This window comes from Leuciscus leuciscus (assembly GCF_965113295.1).
Source record: "Leuciscus leuciscus genome assembly, chromosome: 8".
NCBI lineage: Eukaryota > Metazoa > Chordata > Actinopteri > Cypriniformes > Leuciscidae > Leuciscus > Leuciscus leuciscus.
The window spans coordinates 18473357-18495525 of record NC_138732.1 but is presented as its reverse complement, the minus strand read 5'-3'; the positions used below and the strand labels follow the sequence as shown (position 1 = coordinate 18495525).

At 38.5% G+C, this 22169-nt stretch overlaps 1 protein-coding gene across 1 annotated transcript; it reads right to left on the bottom strand.

The window, feature by feature from the left end:
• Nucleotides 1–16499: 16499 nt before the first annotated feature.
• adrb2a (adrenoceptor beta 2, surface a) lies at nucleotides 16500–21236 on the bottom strand. Its single transcript, XM_082177908.1, has 2 exons — nucleotides 20734–21236; nucleotides 16500–20566 (listed from the first exon to the last, which is right to left on the bottom strand). The coding sequence occupies exon 2, from the start codon at nucleotides 20561–20563 to the stop codon at nucleotides 19337–19339; it is 1227 nt and encodes a 408-aa protein (XP_082034034.1). The 5' UTR covers nucleotides 20564–20566; nucleotides 20734–21236; the 3' UTR covers nucleotides 16500–19336.
• Nucleotides 21237–22169: the final 933 nt, after the last annotated feature.

The window sequence follows — 22169 nt, the reverse complement described above, 5'->3', positions numbered from 1 at the left end:
CTCTTACTTTCTTCCGGATAGATGAATAGCTATATATAGCCTATATTTCCATTTTAAAAATTAGCATAGCAATTTCTGTGAAAATAACATGGTCACTACAGTTATTGTATTATGCTACTATAAAACCATTATACATCAATGGTATACTATCTTTCACAAAGTGACGATTTATGTATTTATTTTGTTAATGACAACGATGATCATTCACCTTCCTCCTGGACGCGGAAGTTCCACGTACCGGAAGCCTGCTGCGATGTAAGTGTGTGTTTTAATTCATTATATTTCAAAACTTTGTTTTCTTAAGTGGCAGCGGGCTATAAGGCTATAGTGTGTGTTATTGATATAGTGGTGTGTGTGTGGGGTGCCTGGCAAACTCTACATGGCGACAAAATGTCATTTTTTGGTCCCCATGAGGAAAACAGCTTATACATCATAAAGTGATGTTTTTTTTAAATTTTTTTATGTCAAAATGCAGAAGGTTTTCTGTGATGGGTAGGTTTAGGAGTAGGGTTAGAGTAAGTGGATAGAATATGTTTACAGTATAAAAACCATTGTGGAGAGTCCCCACAAAAATAGAGAGAGAGAGAGAGAGAGAGAGAGAGAGAGAGAGAGAGAGAGAGAGAGAGAGAGAGAGAGAGAGAGAGAGAGAGAGAGAGAGAGAGAGAGAGAGAGAGAGAGAGAGAGAGAGAGAGAGAGAGAGAGAGAGAGAGAGAGAGAGAGAGAGAGAGAGAGAGAGAGAGAGAGAGAGAGAGAGAGAGAGAGAGAGAGAGAGAGAGAGAGAGAGAGAGAGAGAGAGAGAGAGAGAGAGAGAGAGAGAGAGAGACCTGCTTTTAAATACGTTGTTTCCAGTATAACCACAGAATTTGGAGCAGCCACTTAATGCATTACATAAAAATGCATTACATAGGCTATTCAATTGCAAAATAACTAAGATGTGTTATCATTTAAAATGTGACTTAAAAGACCTGAAACATACTTGATAATTTAAGCTTGGGTCCCAAATTGCACTGAAACCTGTCATTTAGAAGCTATGTATTCAAGGGTCTTTCATGAAGTTAAAGGAAACATCCAGTTTGCCTCTTCTCATTTAATTAAAGGCATCCTTTTAGTTTCATCCCACAATGAGCACATGGCTTACTCACACTGGTAAATATTGTGTGCTATGTGTATGTTTTGCAATAATTTTAGCTAACAAATAATGTATTCCAGTCACAGAGAGAGGACTAAAAGCTTTCTGAAGGGACTTGGTTAAACAGTGCTTTTCATCTGGTTTTAAATTAATATGAGCATTATGTTCCCAATGAATTTCTGTGCTTTCTACTGTAATGCAGTGTAAGGTCCAACTCCCTAAGCAATTGTTTTAGTGGCTGGGAGTGGGAGTCATTCTGATCTGGCACATATAACATGCAGAGTGAGTTGGATCCAGTAAAAGGCTGAATTGCAAACAAGCTAGAGCTGCGTGCAGAGTGCCAGCATCAACCACTTCACAGATGCTGCAGCTGTTTTTTTGTGTGTGTTTTTTTTATTATTATTTTTTATATATGTCTCTTATGTTCACAGAGGCTGCATTTATTTGATTAAAAATAAGATAAGACATATTGTGAAATATTGTAAATACTTACATTTTTTATTTATTCTTATAATGGCTAATCTGAATTTTCAGCATCATTACTCCAGTCTTCAGTGTCACATGATCCTTCAGAAAATTATTTTAATATGCTGATTTGGTGCTTAATTATTATTGGTACTCAGTTATTTATAAAAGTTTTTGCTGCTTATATTTTTGTGGAAATCATGTAAAAAAAAATAATCTGAATTCTTTGACGAATAGAAAATTCAAAAGAACAGCGTTTATTTGAAATATAAATATTTTATAATATTATAAATGTATTTACTGTCCCTTTTGATCAGTTTAATGTGTCCTTGCTGAATGAAAGTATTTTTTTCTTTATGTTTTTTTATAATCCTTTTGAGTGGTAGTGTATCACTGTTTCCCGGCATGAAAAACTGTTTTCAACATTGATGATCATCAGAAATATGTCTTGAGCACCAAATCAGCATATTCGAATGATTTCTGAAGGATCATTTGACACTGAAGACTGGAGTAATGATGCTGAAAATTCAGCGTGGCTTTTACAGGAAAAAAATACATTTTAAAATATATTAAAATAGAAAACAGTTATTTTACATATTTCATAATATTAACATTTTTACTGTATTTTTTATTAAATAAATTCAGCCTTGGTAAGCATAAGCGACTTCTTTTAACAATAATAAAAATGATTCCAAACTTTTGACTGGTAGTGTTCAGGGCTGTCGTTAAATCACACCTCCACCCCGTCCTTACTTATCTTAGCTATTACATTCAGAAAGGCAGACTTCAAGGCAACAAGTATCTTGGCAAAGTGATGTGGACTGGTGAACTACGTTAAAGACTTCAAATAGATCTCTGGAGACAGGTTCTCCTCTGATGAGCCGCATTTGGTTTGCAATAAATCTCTCACTCTATATTAGTGCAGCATGCCTCTTATCACTGTATGCCAGGGCTGTCTCACCCCATAAACCACAGGCAGAGGTACACTAAGCATTATTTAGCTGAGGATCAGTTCATTTCCATTGATGTCAAGAAAAAAGAGAACATGCACAGTGTGATTTTATTTGAACGTTGTTGGGAAAAAAAGGCTCCATTACAATTATGGCTTTTCCCACAAATATTTTAAATGTTGGATTTGTCACAGTTTGATTCTAATGACCTTTAGCGAAAAATTTAGAGGAAAAACATTGTAGTAACACACTGAATGGCTGTTGATTCCTGTGGGAAATCAGCATTGTTTCTTTGCTTGTAATGGCTGCCAGGAGGATGCTAATTACAACTTAATGGTGGCCCCTTGCTTTAAACTTCATTGAGCACTCATTACAATTAGCAGTAGTCATTATAGACCTCTGCCTTATCATCTGCAGATATGGTTTGCAATGCAGCAGATTGTGTGTGTGGAAAGTGGTGTGTTTGACTTTATGTCCCTTATAAGGTGTTTCACACTTGCTGGTTATGTTCAGGAAGGGCTGACACCTCAGATTTGTCAGCTGTTCTCTGACCTCCTCGCTTGCGTCACTGGGATTTCCTATTGATTGTTCGTTGCTGAATTAAAGGCAGGGTAGGCAATTTGTTTTATAAACACTTTTTTTCTTATACTGGTTGAAACTCTCTTCACATGCTGATAGCAATCAATAAGTGGTCTACATATTAAAACATGTAAAAATTTCTTCTGTGGAAGTCACAGGACCAAAACATTGTTCGTCCAGTCATTGCATTCGGCAGCAGCCACCTTTTACAGTTCTTCCTGAACTAAAACAACGAGCTTATTCTGCGTTTACGCCACATCTTAACCATAATTATGAGATGGCAACCCGTGACGTTCTACCTGGAGCTGTTCACATCCTCAGATTTCCTCGGATTTATGTCGACACTATCAACGCCGAAATGAATCTGCAGCTGTCAAGTGGTACAACTTGCTCTGTAAGTTGTTTACGTTCATTATTATGGTAAAGTTATGTGCTTTGAGACATTTAACTCTGTCTCTCATCTCGTGATGTTTTGCAGGCGCTGTTGTGTGCGTTCATGCGTTTTGAAGGAGGCGTGGCTTTCATGCTTTTAAAGCTAGCTTGCTATTCACCTTATTCACCTACGTCACCATCTTAAACCAAAACGAGGCTGTGGTGGACGGAAGTAACGTTGGCCCTCTGTAGGCTACTGTCATAACGTTACCTACAATGCCACCACATTGTTGTGTTTCCAAATGTACATCTTCCAAAAGAAAGAAATCCTATACAGGTCAAACCTTCCATCGTTTCCCCAAAGATCCTGTACTTTGCTGTGAATGGATTCACAAAATAAGAAGAGATCCCGGTTGCCATTTCAAGGTAAGATATTAACATTAGCTTACGATGCGAACTGCGCTAACGTTAGCAATATTTACGTTAACTTGCATAGAGATAGCTAGCTAATACTTCTGGCTAAATAGACATGGCCTGATTAGCCACGAACCGGTCCTTTTTAAGTTATAATGGGCGAGGGGCTGATTCGGGGGTAACGTTAAGCAAGTTGTAGCTCTTTAGACTAGCCTGGTCAGCTAACGTCCTGCAGTGGCTAGCCGTGTCTTACAGCAGAGTATAAACAAGACGTGACCTGTGCCTGTGTATGATAACCATTGCTAATCTAGACCAAGTTAAGCACACAACTATAAACAGTAACATCCATTTAATATCTAAAAGCTGTCATTGTCCGTGCATTACATTCCACGTCGTGCACATATCCCTCCATCCAGTTGCTGTAACCTTTCAGCAAAACAGCCCAGGGAATCTTGCAGTCGTTATTTTCTGACATAGTCCACTGTTAATTCCGGAAGAGATGAAAGGTTTGCCGGATTAGAGTGTACCCCCTAGCCTCGTTTTGGTTTTCAAGATGGAGGCGCGGGGAATAAGGGGAATTGCTAGCCTGTCCGAAATTGCTTACCCTACCTTTAATGCCATGCAAACTCAAATGAGACATTAGTTCTGTCTGTGCAAATATACTAGTTTGATGAAGCATTAACATGTTTTTGGACCACAAAATAAGACTATGCTACTGCTTCATCCATGCTAATTCTTTCTAAACAATAAAGGTTATAGAGCCTGATGCCATTAGAGCAAATTTATGTTCCACAAATAAAAAATTTTTTTTTCTTTTTTTCTTTTTGGAAACCTATATATAGCCGCGTTTCCACCGCAGGAACTTTCCCCAGGAACTAGGAACTTTGGGCTGGTACTCGATGTGTTTACACCGCAGGAACCAGGGTCTAAATTAAGTTCCGGGTAAATATTTACATTTACATTTACATTATATTTCCCCCTCCGATAGTCCCTGCTCACGAGGTAGTACTTTTTCAAAGTTCAGGAACTTTCAGGGGTGGGACTTGTGCGCTGCACAAGCTGATTGGTTGTGTTCACGCCGTATTTTGGTTGGATGAATCCCCGCAGCATTTATTTATCTTTAACCTCCCTTTTTAAAAAAATCTATTGCGGTTCGTTTCGGGGCTTCATGCAGTAAGAGTTGTCTGTCTGCAAATATGGAATTTAATTAAAAAAAAAAAACTGGTGGACTGGCGACGAGTTTCAGGCGAGTTTTCAGAGTTTTCAGTTTCAGGGTATTTGTGGAAGAGGAAACATTCTGCGCGTTCGTCCCAGCCATCTCACGGTCAATGTCCGCAATAGCTGATAACATACAAATTTGATATCTAACGTTAGCATTACGAGCTTACTGAACACGCTTTATCAGTGCTCGTCTCTTTTCTGCCACAGCTTTTATTATTAAGTCATTATGTTTACACATTGTCATCTATTGCAAGGCACTCCAAACCATGTTACAAATTTACTATAACAGGATTGAAATAGCGCTTTGAGGTTAGTAACAAACAACTATTTACAAGACTGTCACTATTTATGATTGATAGACGGGGAATTTTTTTGCGCGTTCGTCCCAGGCATCTCACAATAACTGATAACATACGTTGTCTAATTTTATATACGCATACGAGCTTTCTGAACACGCTTTAGTATCAGTGCTCGTCTATTTTGTTTTGTTAATTACCTCGTTAGTAAACCAATACATAACTGCAGCACAGTTTGAATCTCCACCATACTTATTATAAATGTGGCGCTCAAAACTGATTACTGTCCGTCGCAGACTGGGAGGAGCAGTTGCGCGCAGTTTACCTTCCCGGTACTTTAGACCGCGGTGTAAACGCAGAAAGCAACCGGTCTGGGGCAAAAAAAAGTTCCTGGGAAAAAAGTTCCTGGGACAAATTGTTCCGGGTAATTTCGGTGGAAACGCGGCTTATGTTTTATGAGTCAGTGATACTTATCTTATTATCTTATCTTTCTTGTCTTATTTTTATTTTTTTAAATGCAGCTCATACAATGGCATAAGAATGTATTGTTTTTCTGTAATACAAAACGTGTATATATTGTAATACATTGTATAGCACTTTGGTATAGCCTACTTCTGTGATTTTTAAGGTGCTTTATAAATCAATTTTGATCTGATTTAGAATTTTTAAAAAATGAAGTATTTTAGCAAAATTGTTTATTGTAATTTTTTAAGAAAGAAGATGACAGAAGTTTTTCAAAACCATTTGAAACCATGAATACAAAGAGTACAACGTTGTTCTAAGAACTCAACACATTTAAACTAGTTTTTAAAAAGTATTTCAACCTTTCGTGTCATTGACCCTTAAATAACCCATGAAACCAATAAACTGGTATGAAGTACATATTTTTATTTATTTATTTATTTTCAGAACACTGTTGTTTCAACCAAATATGGACAAATCCAATGGTTGAGTTTGTCCATATTGGACCCAAATATATGGGTAAAAACAACCCAGCAGTTTTTTAGAGTGAACCCTTTATCCAAATATAATTCTTTGTAATCGGTTCACAAAGGTGCTGCAGTTGAGTCATGAGGAACCTTTGTTTTTAAGAGTTTTGCTGCAAGCTGCACTAAAAGTGAAATAGAGACTGAAATTTCAACATGTTATCATTGGAAGACCATTCAACAACCCATCTGGTACTGTTCTATTCTTGTGCCTGTCTCATTTGCCCAGGCAAATAAAACACCAAGATTAGCTAAATTGCATCATTAACACCTGTTTTCTGTAGCATGACATCATTTTACATTCCACATGCCTACATGATGCTGTAAATTATGAAAAACAGATGTATAAGAGACGTATGCAGAGGTCTGGCACTTTAATTTAAAACGGCTTTCTGCTCTGAATAAATGACTCTTGAGTGTCTGTTTTATATTCAGTGGCAGAACATCAATGACTGAACTGCATCCAGTAGTATAAAAAAAGAAGAGTCTCATGGTTAACTTTAGTTCTTAGTTTGTAGAAGATCCAAGCTCTGTTTCTAAAAGGGGTTGTTCACCACTCACCCTCATGTCATTTCAAAAGTTTTTTTCTTCTTCTCCGGGACACAAAAGAAGATATTTTGAATTGTTTTTCCCCATGCAGTGAAAGTCAGTGCTGTTCAAAACAACATTGGACCCCAATCTTAGTCTTATATGTTTGGAATAACATGAGGGTGAGTAAATGATGACTGCATTTTCATTTTTGGGGTTGACACTCCCTTTATTTGTCTTATGTCCTATAATTAGTCAAATAGTCACATTGTAACATTTATTCCCTGCGACATTTATTTATCTTTGAAGTGTATGCAGTAAAGTTTTGTGTGCATATTAGCACACAACCATAATAATGAATGATTTGTTTAATCTAAGTCCAGTAAGATTGCCCTTGGTGTTTAATTTATTCCAGTATCTCACTATATAAACGACTTTTATAAGAATAAGTCAGCACATTTTCTTCAGGGTGAAAAAATGTAAGTGCCTCCAGTCAGTGCAATGGACATCAAAGCACAGACTGTAAGACCAGGAAACTCATATCGATAAATCCCCACGTGGTGTAACAGAAGTCGAGAGCAACACCTCCTGCCAGCCTCCTCCACTTGGTGTCTCTTTGAGTAATTCCACAGACACTTATGTCTCCATTTCTGTTACCATGTATGGCCTCTGTGTACTCCTTTATGACAATAAATCCCGGGCATTTATTCATTCTGCTTACACATTGCAGGCATTTCAGAGCTCTAGGGCTTGTATCTGAGAAGTAAACACAAAAAAGGATAAGGGAGTGAAAGAGAATGACATATACTGTCGGGATTCTGTGTCTAATGGGTCTGATTTCAGGATGGGCAGACAGCCAGGATAACAGACGGTCTTATGATGACAGCAGCAAGTACTTTGCACTAATAAACAATACCAGTCCTGTTTCACAAAGGCAAAATATTAATTCAGGAACTTAAAGTGCCCCTATTATGCTATTTTAAAGGCTCCTAATTTTGTTTTCGAGGTCTCCTACAATAGGTTTAATTTTCTCATAATATAGATTGCACATCACCTCACCCCTCCTTTCCTCAAGCCTACTCTGCTCTGATTGGTCAGATTGACCAGTCTGTTGTGATTGGTCTACTACTTACAGCGCGTGTCAGAAATAGGGCTGCCCTTAATAGTCAACGAGAAGAGGCTTAGTTGACCAAATTTGAATTGGTCAGTTAGTCGCAGAAAAAAAAAAAAACTCCACAGGAAGTGGTGAAGTCAAGCAGTCTGTGACGGACAGATCATTAACACTGCTGGTCCATGTGGAAATTACAGTATGTCGGACAGGAAATCCAAATGTTCGCCTATCATTCAGCGACCTAAAATATGGCTTATCACTTGAAACATGTAATTAGTAGCCTAACCTTAGCCACTTTACTTGGCCGCTCACTCTATTGTTATCCTAGATAAATGTGTGCTATTATTTGGTGCATATCCAAGTGTTCATGCGGAGATCACTTTTCCTGATAACAGTGAAAAGAACACACAACTGGCCGTACAGATAAGAGTACATCATTTGAAAATGGTCTAATTTTATTTGTGTACACTCACAATAACAACAAAACTTGTGCATTTGTAAAATAAAGAAGAAAAAAAACAGGATGCGCTTTCTGCAATCTCGGTCACTGCGTGAACTACTTTCTGGAGCGCCTCACAAAAATGAATCGAAACTCGAACAAGCTTGCCTCACAGACATTCTATGTCAATAGAATGCTCCAAATGTCTGCTTTTGAATGAACCAATTAAAAATCGAAAACAAATATTCTCTGAATATGAAATTCGAAAATTGTATTCATTTACTGGTAAACTAGTGTTTTCTGAGTCAGTGTTGGCTGCAAAATGGTGTTACCAATGCTCCAGTAGCAGTATTAACATGCTGCTGTGCTTAGTGGCACATCTGGTTTTCATTGGCATGTGCCAGTGGATGGTGGCTTGTGCTACTAAATCTTGTGACGTGCAGATGGATTGCTTCATATGCCACTGGCATGGCTACTGTTACACTTACTTATACTGACACCTACCGGCGTGCATGCAGCATCATGCTAGAATAAAGGTTTAAAGTAATGGATACAACTGTTACTGTGGTATTTGTAGTGACCCATGATAGATTTATTCCGTGTTTCCTAGAATGCGCAGTTTGCATGATCAACAACATACAGCTGCACTGGTATTACATAACATTCAGTGGCACCTGTCACAAACTGACTAAAATATTACTGATTTGTAAATACATCAATAATTTTTTTTTTTTTTTCACTATATTAAACTATTTATTTTGGATTTTGTGTTACAATTACGTCAATATAGCTGCTAATCTCGACTGACAGTGACTGGAGGTGCCACAACATACTTTTAGGAGACAATAGTTTATTTGTCGTGCACTTTGATCTTTTGTCGAAACTTTGCAGCCCTTACCCTTACATTCACAAACAGCTATATTACACCGTGCATGGAAGGTCATTTTCAAAAAAACATAGTAAGGGGCACTTCAAGGTAGTCTCCTAGACAGTCTGGGACTTTATCTAAAGTGGAAACAAAAGGCTTTAGATATTCAACATTTATGTTTCAAATGGGACTTTAACCTATGGCATACAGCCATGCTGTAAAAAGGCAACTTATACCTAATTATTATTTCGATTTCTTCAGGCATGACATTGAATTAATGTGTTAAACGTCTGAGCGTAATAATCAGATTAAAAATTAGAGAAAATTAATGAAAGGGAGGGAAAAGTGCATTCTTTAGTAATTTAAATATACAATGTGTTCACATGTCATTAATATGCATGAAGAGCAAACCAGAGTAGACTTGGAACCTTGTGATGATTTGGATCTAAATATATTTGCTCTTTTCATCTTTCAGTAAAAGCAGGGTCTTAGCATTCGATTTCTGTGAAATGTGGAGTGCAGTTTGTGAAGCAGGTCTTTGTGCAGTACGTCAATAGGTACAGGAAATTAGTCAGTCTTTGAAGTACTTTAAAAACCTTGAACAAAAAAGGGACAAAATTAATGTAAGTCATTCATTATTAACCCCCCAGATGGAAGCCTTATTGATTATCAATTTTGACAAACAAATCCTCCATTGTAGATTTTGTATGCAGAATCCAGTTCAAACCGGATCACTCTTCCATCTGCCTCTTATTTTAATTAATCAAACCCCATTATGTGCTCAAAATAATGCAAGATCATTTGTGACACAAAAAGCTTAAAGGGGTGATAGATTTTATAGGGTATTTCACACTTTTCCTTAAGGTCTCCAAATAGGGTAGCAAACTCCTAATATGGGTTTGGTTCATACAGGGATAAAAAAAGTACCCCATGTGTAAAATGAAATACTCTGCTGTATCTTTAATGCTGTGGGCCTAATTTTCTGCCAGAGGTACTGGACATCTTGTTCAGATACATGGCATCATGGATTCGATCAAATACCAACTGATAAAAAAATCAAACCTGGCAGCATCTGCTAGAAATCTTATAACGGGCCGTGTTTGGATCTTCCAACAGGACAGTGACTACGTTTACATGCAGCCAATAACCCGTTCAAAACCGGGATATTAGCAATAACCCGGCCGCGCACGGCCATGTAAACACCGGCAAAAACCCGGATATGCTTATATCCCGGTTTTTAAAAACCCGGATATTATCCCTGGGGTACCCCTTTTCTAACCCGAATATTTGGTCATGTAAACGCGTATCGGCATATCCCCATCAAAAGGAACATTGATTTGTGTTCTGCGCATGTTCTATTCGCAAGGAATCTTGGTCTTTTGAGTATAGACGGCGCATACAAAAACCCACGTGCAGGATACCGGAAGTAAACAAGAAGTAGAGGTAAACATGGCGAGACGCAGCACAGCACCACACTTTTGGAGCGAGGAGGAAATCGCAAACAAAGGCGATCGCTATCTGCCCCGAGCTATTCATTATCCGCGTGCTGCTGCTGTTGTTGTTGCCTTTGGATACAGGAAGAAGAATCGGAAATGACCCACATTGCGTCTTAACGTTGTCCGTACGTCCAGACGCTAACCGTGCGTCGCCGTTTACATCGGGATATTGCCAATTGATTACAAATTCCATGTATACAGGAGTAACTCTCTCTACTCACGCATGTAAACGGGTTATTCCGAATGTTTCAGAAACCCAAATAGTGACCTTAACCCGACCATAACCCGATATTTGTCAGCATGTAAACGTAGTCACTGATCCAAAAACAAACATCAAAATCAAAACAAAAATGGGTCACTGATCACAAAACCAAGCACCTGCAATGGCCATCCCAGTCCCAGACCTGAACCCTATAGAAAATGAGTGGGCTGAACTGAAGAGAAGAAGTCCCAACATGGATCTGGGAATCTGCAGGATCTGGAGAGATTCTGTATGGAGGAATGGTCTCTGATCTCTTGTCAGGTGTTCTCCAAACTCATCAGGCATTATAGGAGAAGCCTCAGAGCTGTTATCTTGGAAAAAGGAGGTTGCAAAACATATTTAATAAAAGGGTGCAAATAATTGTTCCCAATGTGTTTTGGAGAAAAACATTTATTTCATAATGTGATTTATTACAGCTATCTTTGATCATATTTACCAAGGGGGTAAATAATTCTGACCACCACTGTATGTCTTAAGGGGTTAAACAGGCAGGACAAACCACATCTTATATTTCAGAAGAGATCTGTGCATTGGTGTGAATGCAGCTTGTCGGATCTACCGCTGTCTATGATGTCATCAGTAATAATAAAACAACAGTAAAGACAAGAAAGAGAAAAATCACTCGCAGCTCTTGAAAGAAAAACGACCAGATATAATCTTAAATACTGAAAGCACTCTTTGTTTATTTCTTGTATTATTATTTTTTTTTTTTGTTCCTCTTTATTATTTACTAACTTATAAACTATATTAGTTTATACAGGCTATTTCAAACTCTTAGCATGCAATTGTTTTAATTCTTTAAAAAAAAAGTAATTATTTTTAAAGTTAAAAAGTTCAATTTTGGGAAAACACATTTATGTGACCAAGTGTAAATGGAATCGTTTTGATAAATCAGATAACTATCTGATCAGCAAAAACGCATGAAGTGACCAGGTGTAAACAGGCCCTACAACTTGAGCTTTTAAACCCAACTCTCTATATAAACTCTCTATTTGAATGTTATTTCTTCATAACCATGGATATTAGCACACCGCGTCAATTAAAAATGCATAGATGCATGGCAGGACTGCGAGTCACAGCTGGTCGACTGTAGTGTTAAAATCACATGGCCGACACTGTGTTCTGGAGGGAGAAAATGAGACGCTGGATTACTCTAATGGCAAAATCATTAAGCACAAGAGGGACCCTCGGCTCTTACTTTGTTAAAATGGCTCCTGTGAGTGACTCCATAATCTCTCCTCTGAGTGCTTTTGTGGTGTCTCATTTCAGCTCCCCTGTGGTCGTTTGTGTGCGCGGCTTGTTTTTATGTTTCACCACTGCATATGCACCAGCGTTAGTCTTCATGTGTGTCTGTGTGCGTCATGCTGCTGATAGCTAGTGTTTATGTTGTACTCTACTGATGTCTCCCACTCCTCATGTTCGGACCATTATGGCACTATTACGGTGCGAAAGTTCTTTGTTCTGCACGTCCATGATGACAGCTGTAGCATGTTGCTGTCGGATTTAGAGATTTCTATAATATACTACAAGCTAATAGCAAAAAAATGGCAGATTTATCAAACGTGGGAAAGGAGCACTGCATGCGGCTGTAGGCTGTTTGTTTGACTAGTATTTTTCAGATATTTTTCTTGGACTCAGAGGCTGAATTAAACCATGCTCTGTTGCTGTGCTGTTTTAACCCCCAGGGCAGGAGAATGACTTTATTGGGGTGGCCCGTGAAAGTCTCTCAGAGACCAGTGCTTTTAGACTGTGTGGTGCCATGGTGAGTGTCCTACTCCTTTGCTGGAGAAAACCTGCTCTTCACAGTCAGTTTTGCCTCTCTTCTGTGTATCTTTTCAGCAGGATTGCGCACTTTTCCACTCACAACATGATTCTATTATCTTGGAAGCTTGTAAAGAGCTGAGATACTGCAGAGAAGGAGATTTGGCCCGTAACGTGAGCATGTGGAATCCAGAGAAAGACATTATGTTCCAAATCGTATATTGACAGCGAAACCGTATGTGTGCCTGGCAGACGATTTGAGACTTTTTAAGGGCCGCCAATTGATGAAACAGTTTTATTTGTGGTGGAAAGCCGAGCATGATTTAATAACGGAGACGTGCTGCCTATAGCTCAGTTGAGGCTCAAGTGTAATTGAGGTAAATGATCAGATCAGTTTGAAGAGCACTCTTGAATAACAACCAGAGAGACTCTTGTTCAGTAGTTCTAAAACACACTTTTAAGTCTTGTGTCCTTATAAAACCTTCTCACGGTGGGATAGACCTTGATTTAGTAGTGAGAGGGTCAAAGAAGAAGTTGTTCAGACTGGCTGTGTGTTTGTTTGAGGCTGCTTATGTTAGGTGAGGTTGTGTTGTGATGTGGCTGTCTGTTGTTTTCTCCTGACACATGCTAGTTAATGTCACATGCACAATGTTTTTCCAAGAGTTGAATCTCTGGAAATCACATCCATAGAGCCTCTCTAACTTCTAATGTTACTGATAATGTTTTCACATGGTTCTTCATTTCTCATGCAGGCTGTAGATCATTCTAAAATAGCACTGGTATTGATTTGTGGTCATCATATCTGTTGTTCTGTCGCTGTTTCAGTTAATTTGTGTCGTCCCAATGTGCTTTTAAATGTCTTTTTTTATCCTGTAGTTTTGGAGATGTATAAAAATATAAATTATAAATAAAAATAATAAAATAAATGTATAAACTTATAAAATAATAATTATTCATATTATTTTTAATTAATTTTCTCTACTTAATATCGCAGTTGTTTCTCCTATAAGGCAACATAATTAAATAGTCATCAGTCTTCTTGCTTAAACTTTTGCTCAAGGTTCCTGCTGCTCAGATTTTTTTCTCCTGAGGAAAAAAAGCCTATATAGCAGCAAATCGTCTTAACAAACAAACAAAAACCATGTAAAATATAGTTTGCAGCAAATGCCTCATTTCTACCTTTTTTATATATCTGAATTAGTTTGAAAAAACAACTGATATAATAAAATATCTCTAATAATTCGTATGACCTTTGAAAGAACACACTCAATAACAATAACATTTTCCTCTGAGATGGTATATCTGTTTGTTTGCACTATTCTAAATCTAGTGATTTTTTTTATTTATTTTTTATTGATTGATTGATTGATTGATGCCCATTTTACAATATATTTATCACTGCAACATGGTTAATGTGCTCGGTTACGTATTATAACAATATTTTTAGTGTAGTACAGTATTGGGTTTGCAAGATATTAAGTTGCCTGAATTTCACTTTCATCCTTTCATATTCATCATACAAATACACTCACCTAAAGGATTATTAGGAACACCTGTTCAATTTCTCATTAATGCAATTATCTAATCAACCAATCACATGGCAGTTGCTTCAATACATTTAGGGGCGTGGTCCTGGTCAAGACAATCTCCTGAACTCCAAACTGAATGTCAGAATGGGAAAGAAAGGTGATTTAAGCAATTTTGAGCGTGGCATGGTTGTTGGTGCCAGACGGGCCGGTCTGAGTATTTCACAATCTGCTCAGTTACTGGGATTTTCACGTACAACCATTTCTAGGGTTTACAAAGAATGGTGTGAAAAGGTAAAAACATCCAGTATGCGGCAGTCCTGTGGGCGAAAATGCCTTGTTGATGCTAGAGGTCAGAGGAGAATGGGCCGACTGATTCAAGCTGATAGAAGAGCAACTTTGACTGAAATAACCACTCGTTACAACCGAGGTATGCAGCAAAGCATTTGTGAAGCCACAACACGCACAACCTTGAGGCGGATGGGCTACAACAGCAGAAGACCCCACCGGGTACCACTCATCTCCACTACAAATAGGAAAAAGAGGCTACAATTTGCACGAGCTCACCAAAATTGGACAGTTGAAGACTGGAAAAATGTTGCCTGGTCTGATGAGTCTCGATTTCTGTTGAGACATTCAGATGGTAGAGTCAGAATTTGGCGTAAACAGAATGAGAACATGGATCCATCATGCCTTGTTACCACTGTGCAGGCTGGTGGTGGTGGTGTAATGGTGTGGGGGATGTTTTCTTGGCACACTTTAGGCCCCTTAGTGCCAATGGGGCATCGTTTAAATGCCACGGCCTACCTGAGCATTGTTTCTGACCATGTCCATCCCTTTATGACCACCATGTACCCATCCTCTGATGGCTACTTCCAGCAGGATAATGCTCCATGTCACAAAGCTCAAATCATTTCAAATTGGTTTCTTGAACATGACAATGAGTTCACTGTACTAAAATGGCCCCCACAGTCACCAGATCTCAACCCAATAGAGCATCTTTGGGATGTGGTGGAACGGGAGCTTCGTGCCCTGGATGTGCATCCCACAAATCTCCATCAACTGCAAGATGCTATCCTATCAATATGGGCCAACATTTCTAAAGAATGCTTTCAGCACCTTGTTGAATCAATGCCACGTAGAATTAAGGCAGTTCTGAAGGTGAAAGGGGGTCAAACACAGTATTAGTATGGTGTTCCTAATAATCCCTTAGGTGAGTGTACATAGATCCATTTCTTGATGTACTTTTTCACCTTCACTAATGGAGTTAATGGTGAAAACCTTCCTGTATTTTCCTCTCTGGTGGCTCTATTTATGTCTAATTTCCCTTTCGTTGAATCTATTATGCTTTTCTCTATGTCACAGCAGGCATATGAACCAATCAATCAAGAGAACATTTACAACTATAACTTCATGAATCATTGGCCTTTTAATGCATCACTCTTCCTATATGGTTCTGTGTGGCCAAACACCTAAACATTTCTTTGCCATGTAATTTACTGTATCCAAGCTGCACTTTTGTTCACAGAGATATGAGGTGAATGAGAATGAATTCTAATGGAATCTGATATAGTAATAAACTCAGAATGGAAACATATTACAATATCACAGTCTATTCCAATCACATGCTGCAGGGGCTCGTTCCCATACTGAAATAGACATGGCTGAGTTGCAGCTACGCATGCAAAGGGTGAAGTTATTCTTAAGGGGATGTTTTCCACATAGCATAGATGAACACAAATCATACTCATGGTGATTCAGTGATTGATTTACTCTTGAATGGTGAGGGAAAATTCCTTCTGATGGCCTAAGATAAAAGGCAGCTGATAAGTGTTGAATCTAATACTATAACAAAGTCATACTGTATAAGCACTCATGGACTGGCTGAATAAAGCTAAGCTTTCTGTATCATGTAGCTATGCTTAGAAACACTTTAGAAGCATTTTGGATCCTTTGCAAACCCTAAAGCTGTTTTTCATGCTGTAATGGCTGTGATTGCTTTGTTTATACAGAAACATATTAGGAATTAATTTTAATGCTATGCACCTTTTCCTCCAAACATTGAAAAAAAAAAAAACATCAATCACATCCAGGCATTCATTAAATACATAATTTATTACAGAATACAAATGGCATGACATATGTATTTCATAAATACCACTAAGACAAATATGGTTGAACGTATTTCAATGTAGTTCAACGAAACAGTGATAAATCTTGTGCGAAAGTAGCTCAAAGGAATCTAGGTAAACATTGAACTGGAACATCATTATATACAGTACACATGCCATGAATTAAGCTTTCCTAAGAGGGTTGTGGAGTGGATAGTTTTGTTTGAACTTTTGCCTACCGCAGTGTTCATTTGCATTATGATTATGAAATCTGCTCTTATCATTAAGGCAATATTCAGGGCATTTTTAATCACATCTTCATGCATCAGTAAGAGGCTGTCCACACTGTGTCTGTATTTGCAAATGTGACAGTTAATCTCCTTGCAGGCAAAATGTCTGTTTCAACTGTGGAGCAGAACATTTTAAAACCAAGTGTGCCTAATAAAAAAAAGCCAGTCCTGCTAAAATGTCTTGTTCCCTTTTAAGCTGTACAGACTCAGAAGATGGACTACAATATGCACCAAGTAATTTTTTGGTTTATATTTCACTGGCCAGTGTGACACTGGAAATTTATACTGGGATCTATTTGCATAACTGCAGCATTTTGCAAACCAAACTTTTTTGTTTCAAATGTCATTGTATAAATTCCCTATTCGCAGTGTCATTCGTTATAATGTTATTTAAGCCTCTAATAATAGGGGGTTTACAATAAGTAATGTTTGGCTGGTCATGTGATCTCAACATGGTGGCCACCTTGACCACCTATTTGTATGACCACCTGTATGTACATAAAATGGCTTTTTCTTGGCGATGATATGACTGGACCTTACAAATTTGAACAGATTTGTTCAACTTTCAATGGTAAAATTACTTGGTGTACATTGAATGCTGAAGGTGACATCAATATGATGTATGTAGCGTGACATTAACTCCAGAGCATTGCTTAATCACTATGAAGATGAAGGTGCAATTCATGAGGGGTTGCATGCCAATTAACTGTGAACCATATAAGACATTTATGAATGTAAACACTTTACTCAACAGTTTAACGGTGTCCACAGAGAACAACAGGAAATGGCATTGCCACAATTAGAGATTGCACAGATATTTCATTTAGCACAAAATAGTACAGATCAGAGTTTCTCACGGTGAGCGACATGCAGAGAAAAACCTTCCCAGAAGGGTGCAGTGTTAACAAATTTGTTCAAGCTGTCGCATTCAGTTTCACATCCTGAAAAAGGACATGCATGCTCTCTGTCTCTGGTAGTTCACTGTTTACAGAAAAACTGCATTATTATAATCTCTATGGTCTTTTAAATATTTACATTGAAATTTTTTTGATTTATGTTTCAAATGTCAAATCTGGATCAGATTTACAAAGCACCCTTTTAAGAAGTTTATAGTTTTAAACTGCACTTTGATGTTATGCTTCCATGGAACAGAAATGGTGTTTTATAACTACATTTTATCCATTGAAAGCAAACATAGAAATGTCTAAAATCCTCAAAGCAAACACAAAAATTGATAAGGACCACAAAAAGCCACAACTGATTCGAAGAGTTTTTTTAAAGATCAAAGTTCACAGTTTTGGAAAACATAGGCAGGCTGCACAGTAACAGAGAGCCACTTGCCCTAAATTAATAGTTCACGAACACTGACAAGTATCGAAACTGTTTACCACTTATGCAGTTCATGATATGTATGGAACATTATATTAAACGCCTTGGTCAGAAATGTGGGTGAGGAACAGGGAAATTGCTGTGTCCTTTGCACTGCGTGCATTAGATGAGCCTGACAGGAAACTCGATACCTCTTAATTTATTTATCTTTCTAGATAATGTTTTTGGTAATGAGGGAGTCACATAATGTCTTTGATAAACACTGAATCTCAGGGATTTACACAAAGGCCTGTTGGACTTTGCCTATTTGTACTGGAAAATGTTAAGAACATTCCCATGGTGAATTAAGGATTTGGCAGCATTTAGGACTGAGCCTGCTAAGAGACCTTAAATGACAAATCGCAGATAATAATCGAGCCACTAGAGAAGTTCTGTTATCAAACACACGCGTTTTAAGTATGAAATATAGGTTTTTGTTTATGCTGTGAAAATGTGGTTTGGTGCGTCAGCATAAATTGGTTTATATTGGTTTATATGGTTACTTCCATCTAAGGATGCTCAGCTTATCAATCGCATGACTGAAATTGTCATTTTGCTTAAACAAACGGGGATGGCCGTGTGGTTTAATTTCCTTTTGCATTGTGGTAAGAGGTGTTGTCTCAGTGCTCGGTTGGGTGAATTTTAACTCAGACATTTTATAGAATCCAATTTGAACCAAGTAACAAGTAAAAATTGCTTCAAAAAGGCAACCCCTGTTTTAATCTGTTAATCTATTGAAAGCAGATCATACTTTAAAACTGCAGCTCAGTTCCTCAATGTATGCAAGATGACAGAAACATGACTCAAGAAGGAAGTCCCTCTAGTGAACAACCAGTTCAGTGTCTTTTATCTTGACTGTCATAGAAGTACATTCTTTCTGAACATTTCTTTCCATTTAAAACTGAATCGGGAAGCATTTTTAACTTTAATTTTGTTTTTGTTTTTTGTGTGTGCTAACCTTTTTGAGCGAGGTCACGGTGAAATGAACAGATAAAGTGAATCTAGAGAAGAAAACAATGAGGTAGATGAAGAAAACAATCTTTTAAATATGTCCCTTTTTCCATCACACACCCACCATTGGCCACTTACCAGATGAGGCGTAACCTGTCCTTATGTGACATATTGAGAAGTCACATTGGAATGAGTCAGGACTTGCAAGGTGATTTATAACGCACTCATTAGGTTTTTACTGCAGTTCCCATTAGAGTCTTTTTTATCTGCTGACATGCATCCCTCTTTCTCCGAGTTGCCCTCAGCTGGGTCACTGTCCTCTGAGCTGCCTTTGCTTCGCCCTCTGTGTTCACTCTTCCAGCTATGCCCACTATATACATATCCATTGGTTGGCCTAACGTTAGGGTAGCGTGACCTGTTGAGGCATAGGATTTCCTTGAAAGCGTACCTGAACTCTGGACTCCTACAGTAGATCAGTGGGTTGAAGGCTGAGTTTGCGTAGCCTATCCAGTTTAATATTATGAACGTCAAATTGTCCACATGAATTATTGCCGCTACCACGTTTAGTACAAAAAACGGCAGCCAGCACAGTGTGAATATACCCATTATGATGCCCAAAGTCTTCAACGCTTTATGTTCCTTCAGGCAGAACTTGGGCTTCTTGGCGGTCCTCGCCTCGCAATGGCTGCTCACAACATTTTGCTTTTTGGCATTGTTGTTCTGAGCGTGAAATCGGCCTTCACTTTTGTCGATCTTCTTCAGTTGCTTTCTTGCCTCCTGGAAGACGCGGCTGTAGACGAAAACCATGATGACCAGGGGGATGTAGAAGGAGATTATGGACGAGATGATAGCATAAGCAGGGCTGGTGTGAAATTCACAGCATGTCGCATTACTCATGCAAAAAAATGCTTCACACGTGTCAGAAATCCACCACTTCATATAGATTGGTAGAAAGGAAATGAGCCCGGCAATGACCCACACCAGCAGCACAATGATGCGAGCTCTTCTCTTGGTCAGTAAGGACTGGTAGCGGAAGGGGGATGTTATGGCGAGGTAGCGATCCAGAGCAATGACACAGAGCGTTTCGATACTGGCCGTGACGCACAGAACATCAGTAGCCGTCCAGAAATCACACCAGAAGCTGCCGAAGTGCCAAGTGCTCAGGATGATGTTAAGGGCGCCGAAAGGCACCACCACCAATCCCATGACCAGATCAGCACAAGCAAGTGATGTAACGAAGCAATTAGTGACGTTCTGAAGTCGTTGGAACCGGGCGATGGCTGTTATCACCAACACGTTGCCAAAGACGATGGCCAGGACAAGAATGGACATGAGTGTGCCCAGCAGCACCATCTGTACTTCACTTTTGGTGGAGGAATTTGTGATTTTTGTGATGTTCTCACAGGTGCTTTCATTTGCAGTGGGCTGTGTGCTTCCCATGACCTGACAGAGATTGAGAAGGAAAAGCAGGAATATTCTAAATTAGTTAATAAAAAATAATAACACAGAGGTTTGTGCATTTGAGTGGTAAACCATGTTAAACGCAAACAGTAAGTAAACAAGTTTAAAAACAGTGCAATTCCATGCAGACAATGCCATTGTTTACAAACCTCCAAAAAAGACTTCCACTTCTTCCATACAATGTTTAAGCACTCTTTTGAGGTCTGTAGGGTTGTTATGAACGTGTAGATCCTCCCTTCATTGTGGCTTTCTCTTGCATGCTTATCTCTCTCACACTCTTGCTCTTGCTCTGTCACCACAGCACTTTTCTCAACCTCTCTCACACGCAGTCACTCTGCTGAACGGTGTTACGTTGAATGTGGCTCCCAGGCTACTTGTCAGAGCCCTTATAACATTCTGTGATGACATCATAGCTGACTTCCAGCCAATGAGCTGAGAGCTGAGGTGAAGGTTGCGCTGCTGCAATAGAGGATTAAGTAACAACATTCTGACAGCTACAGTGAGACTATTTGAATTGTATTTCAAACTGTTCATGCACACTTGTTTAAAAAAAAATTCTACCCTGATACATTGTTTCATAGGTTTTATGACTGTTCTGTTCTGTAACTCATGAGATGAACATTAATGTACTGTAAGTGCTTTGACATTGATAAAATGACTTTTTAAAAAATGACAATTTTTTTTGGATTGTTAAAGTAGGCACACGAAATTCATTGTTAGTATTAATGTTTAATCATCAAGCATATGTAAATTTCATTTATCAGCCATTCTTATCAATTAAAGAAATTTGACACAAAGAAAACAATAATCCTAGTGTACAGTGCATGGTTTATTAGAAAGCTAGACTATGAAACAAGCTAGAGCAGAGGAGAATTGCAAATCATTATGTCTATAGAGCCCTCATAATTAAAACACAAATACCCGACGTGTGTGTGTGTGTGTGTGTGAGAGAGACATGGTAAACCCTACATTATGGGGATAAAATGTCCCCACAAAGATGGCAAAAATCCAAAGTTCTTGTCCTCGCAGGGACATTTTTTGGTCCCCATGAGGAAATCAGCTTCTAAATAATAAAAGTGATGTTTTTTGAAAATGTGAAAATGCAAAAAGTTTTCTGTGATGGGTTGGTTTAGGGGTAGGGTTAGTGTAAGGGGATAGAATATACAGTTGGCACAGTATAAAAATCATCATGTCTATGGAAAGTCCCCATAAAACATGAAAACAGCGCGTGTGTGTGTGCACATGTGTGTGTGTGTGTGTGTGTGTGTGTGTGTGTGTGTGTGTGTGTGTGTGTGTCTGTAAATACCTTGGTTTAAGGTTATGGAGTCTAGTGCTTGTGCTTAAAATTTGTGCTTAATTTCGAAGGTCTGCTCTGGTTTAAAGCTTGAGCAGTGTACATCCATGATCCAGAAATGAAAATCTGTGTACATCTTCACTTTGTGGATTTTCTGAAACACAATGCCCTTATCATTGTTTGAGCTGCTGGCTTTGCTTCCTGTGGGTCAGACCTGCTGAGCCGGTCTGGACAGTGTTTACATGCTAGAAAGAGTAACAAGATCTTGGTGCCAATTACTGGTGTCCATGT

What these genes read in the sequence shown, in the direction of transcription:
- adrb2a (XM_082177908.1), bottom strand. Translation starts at nt 20,563, where the DNA reads ATGGGAAGCACACAGCCCACTGCAAATGAAAGCACCTGTGAGAACATC.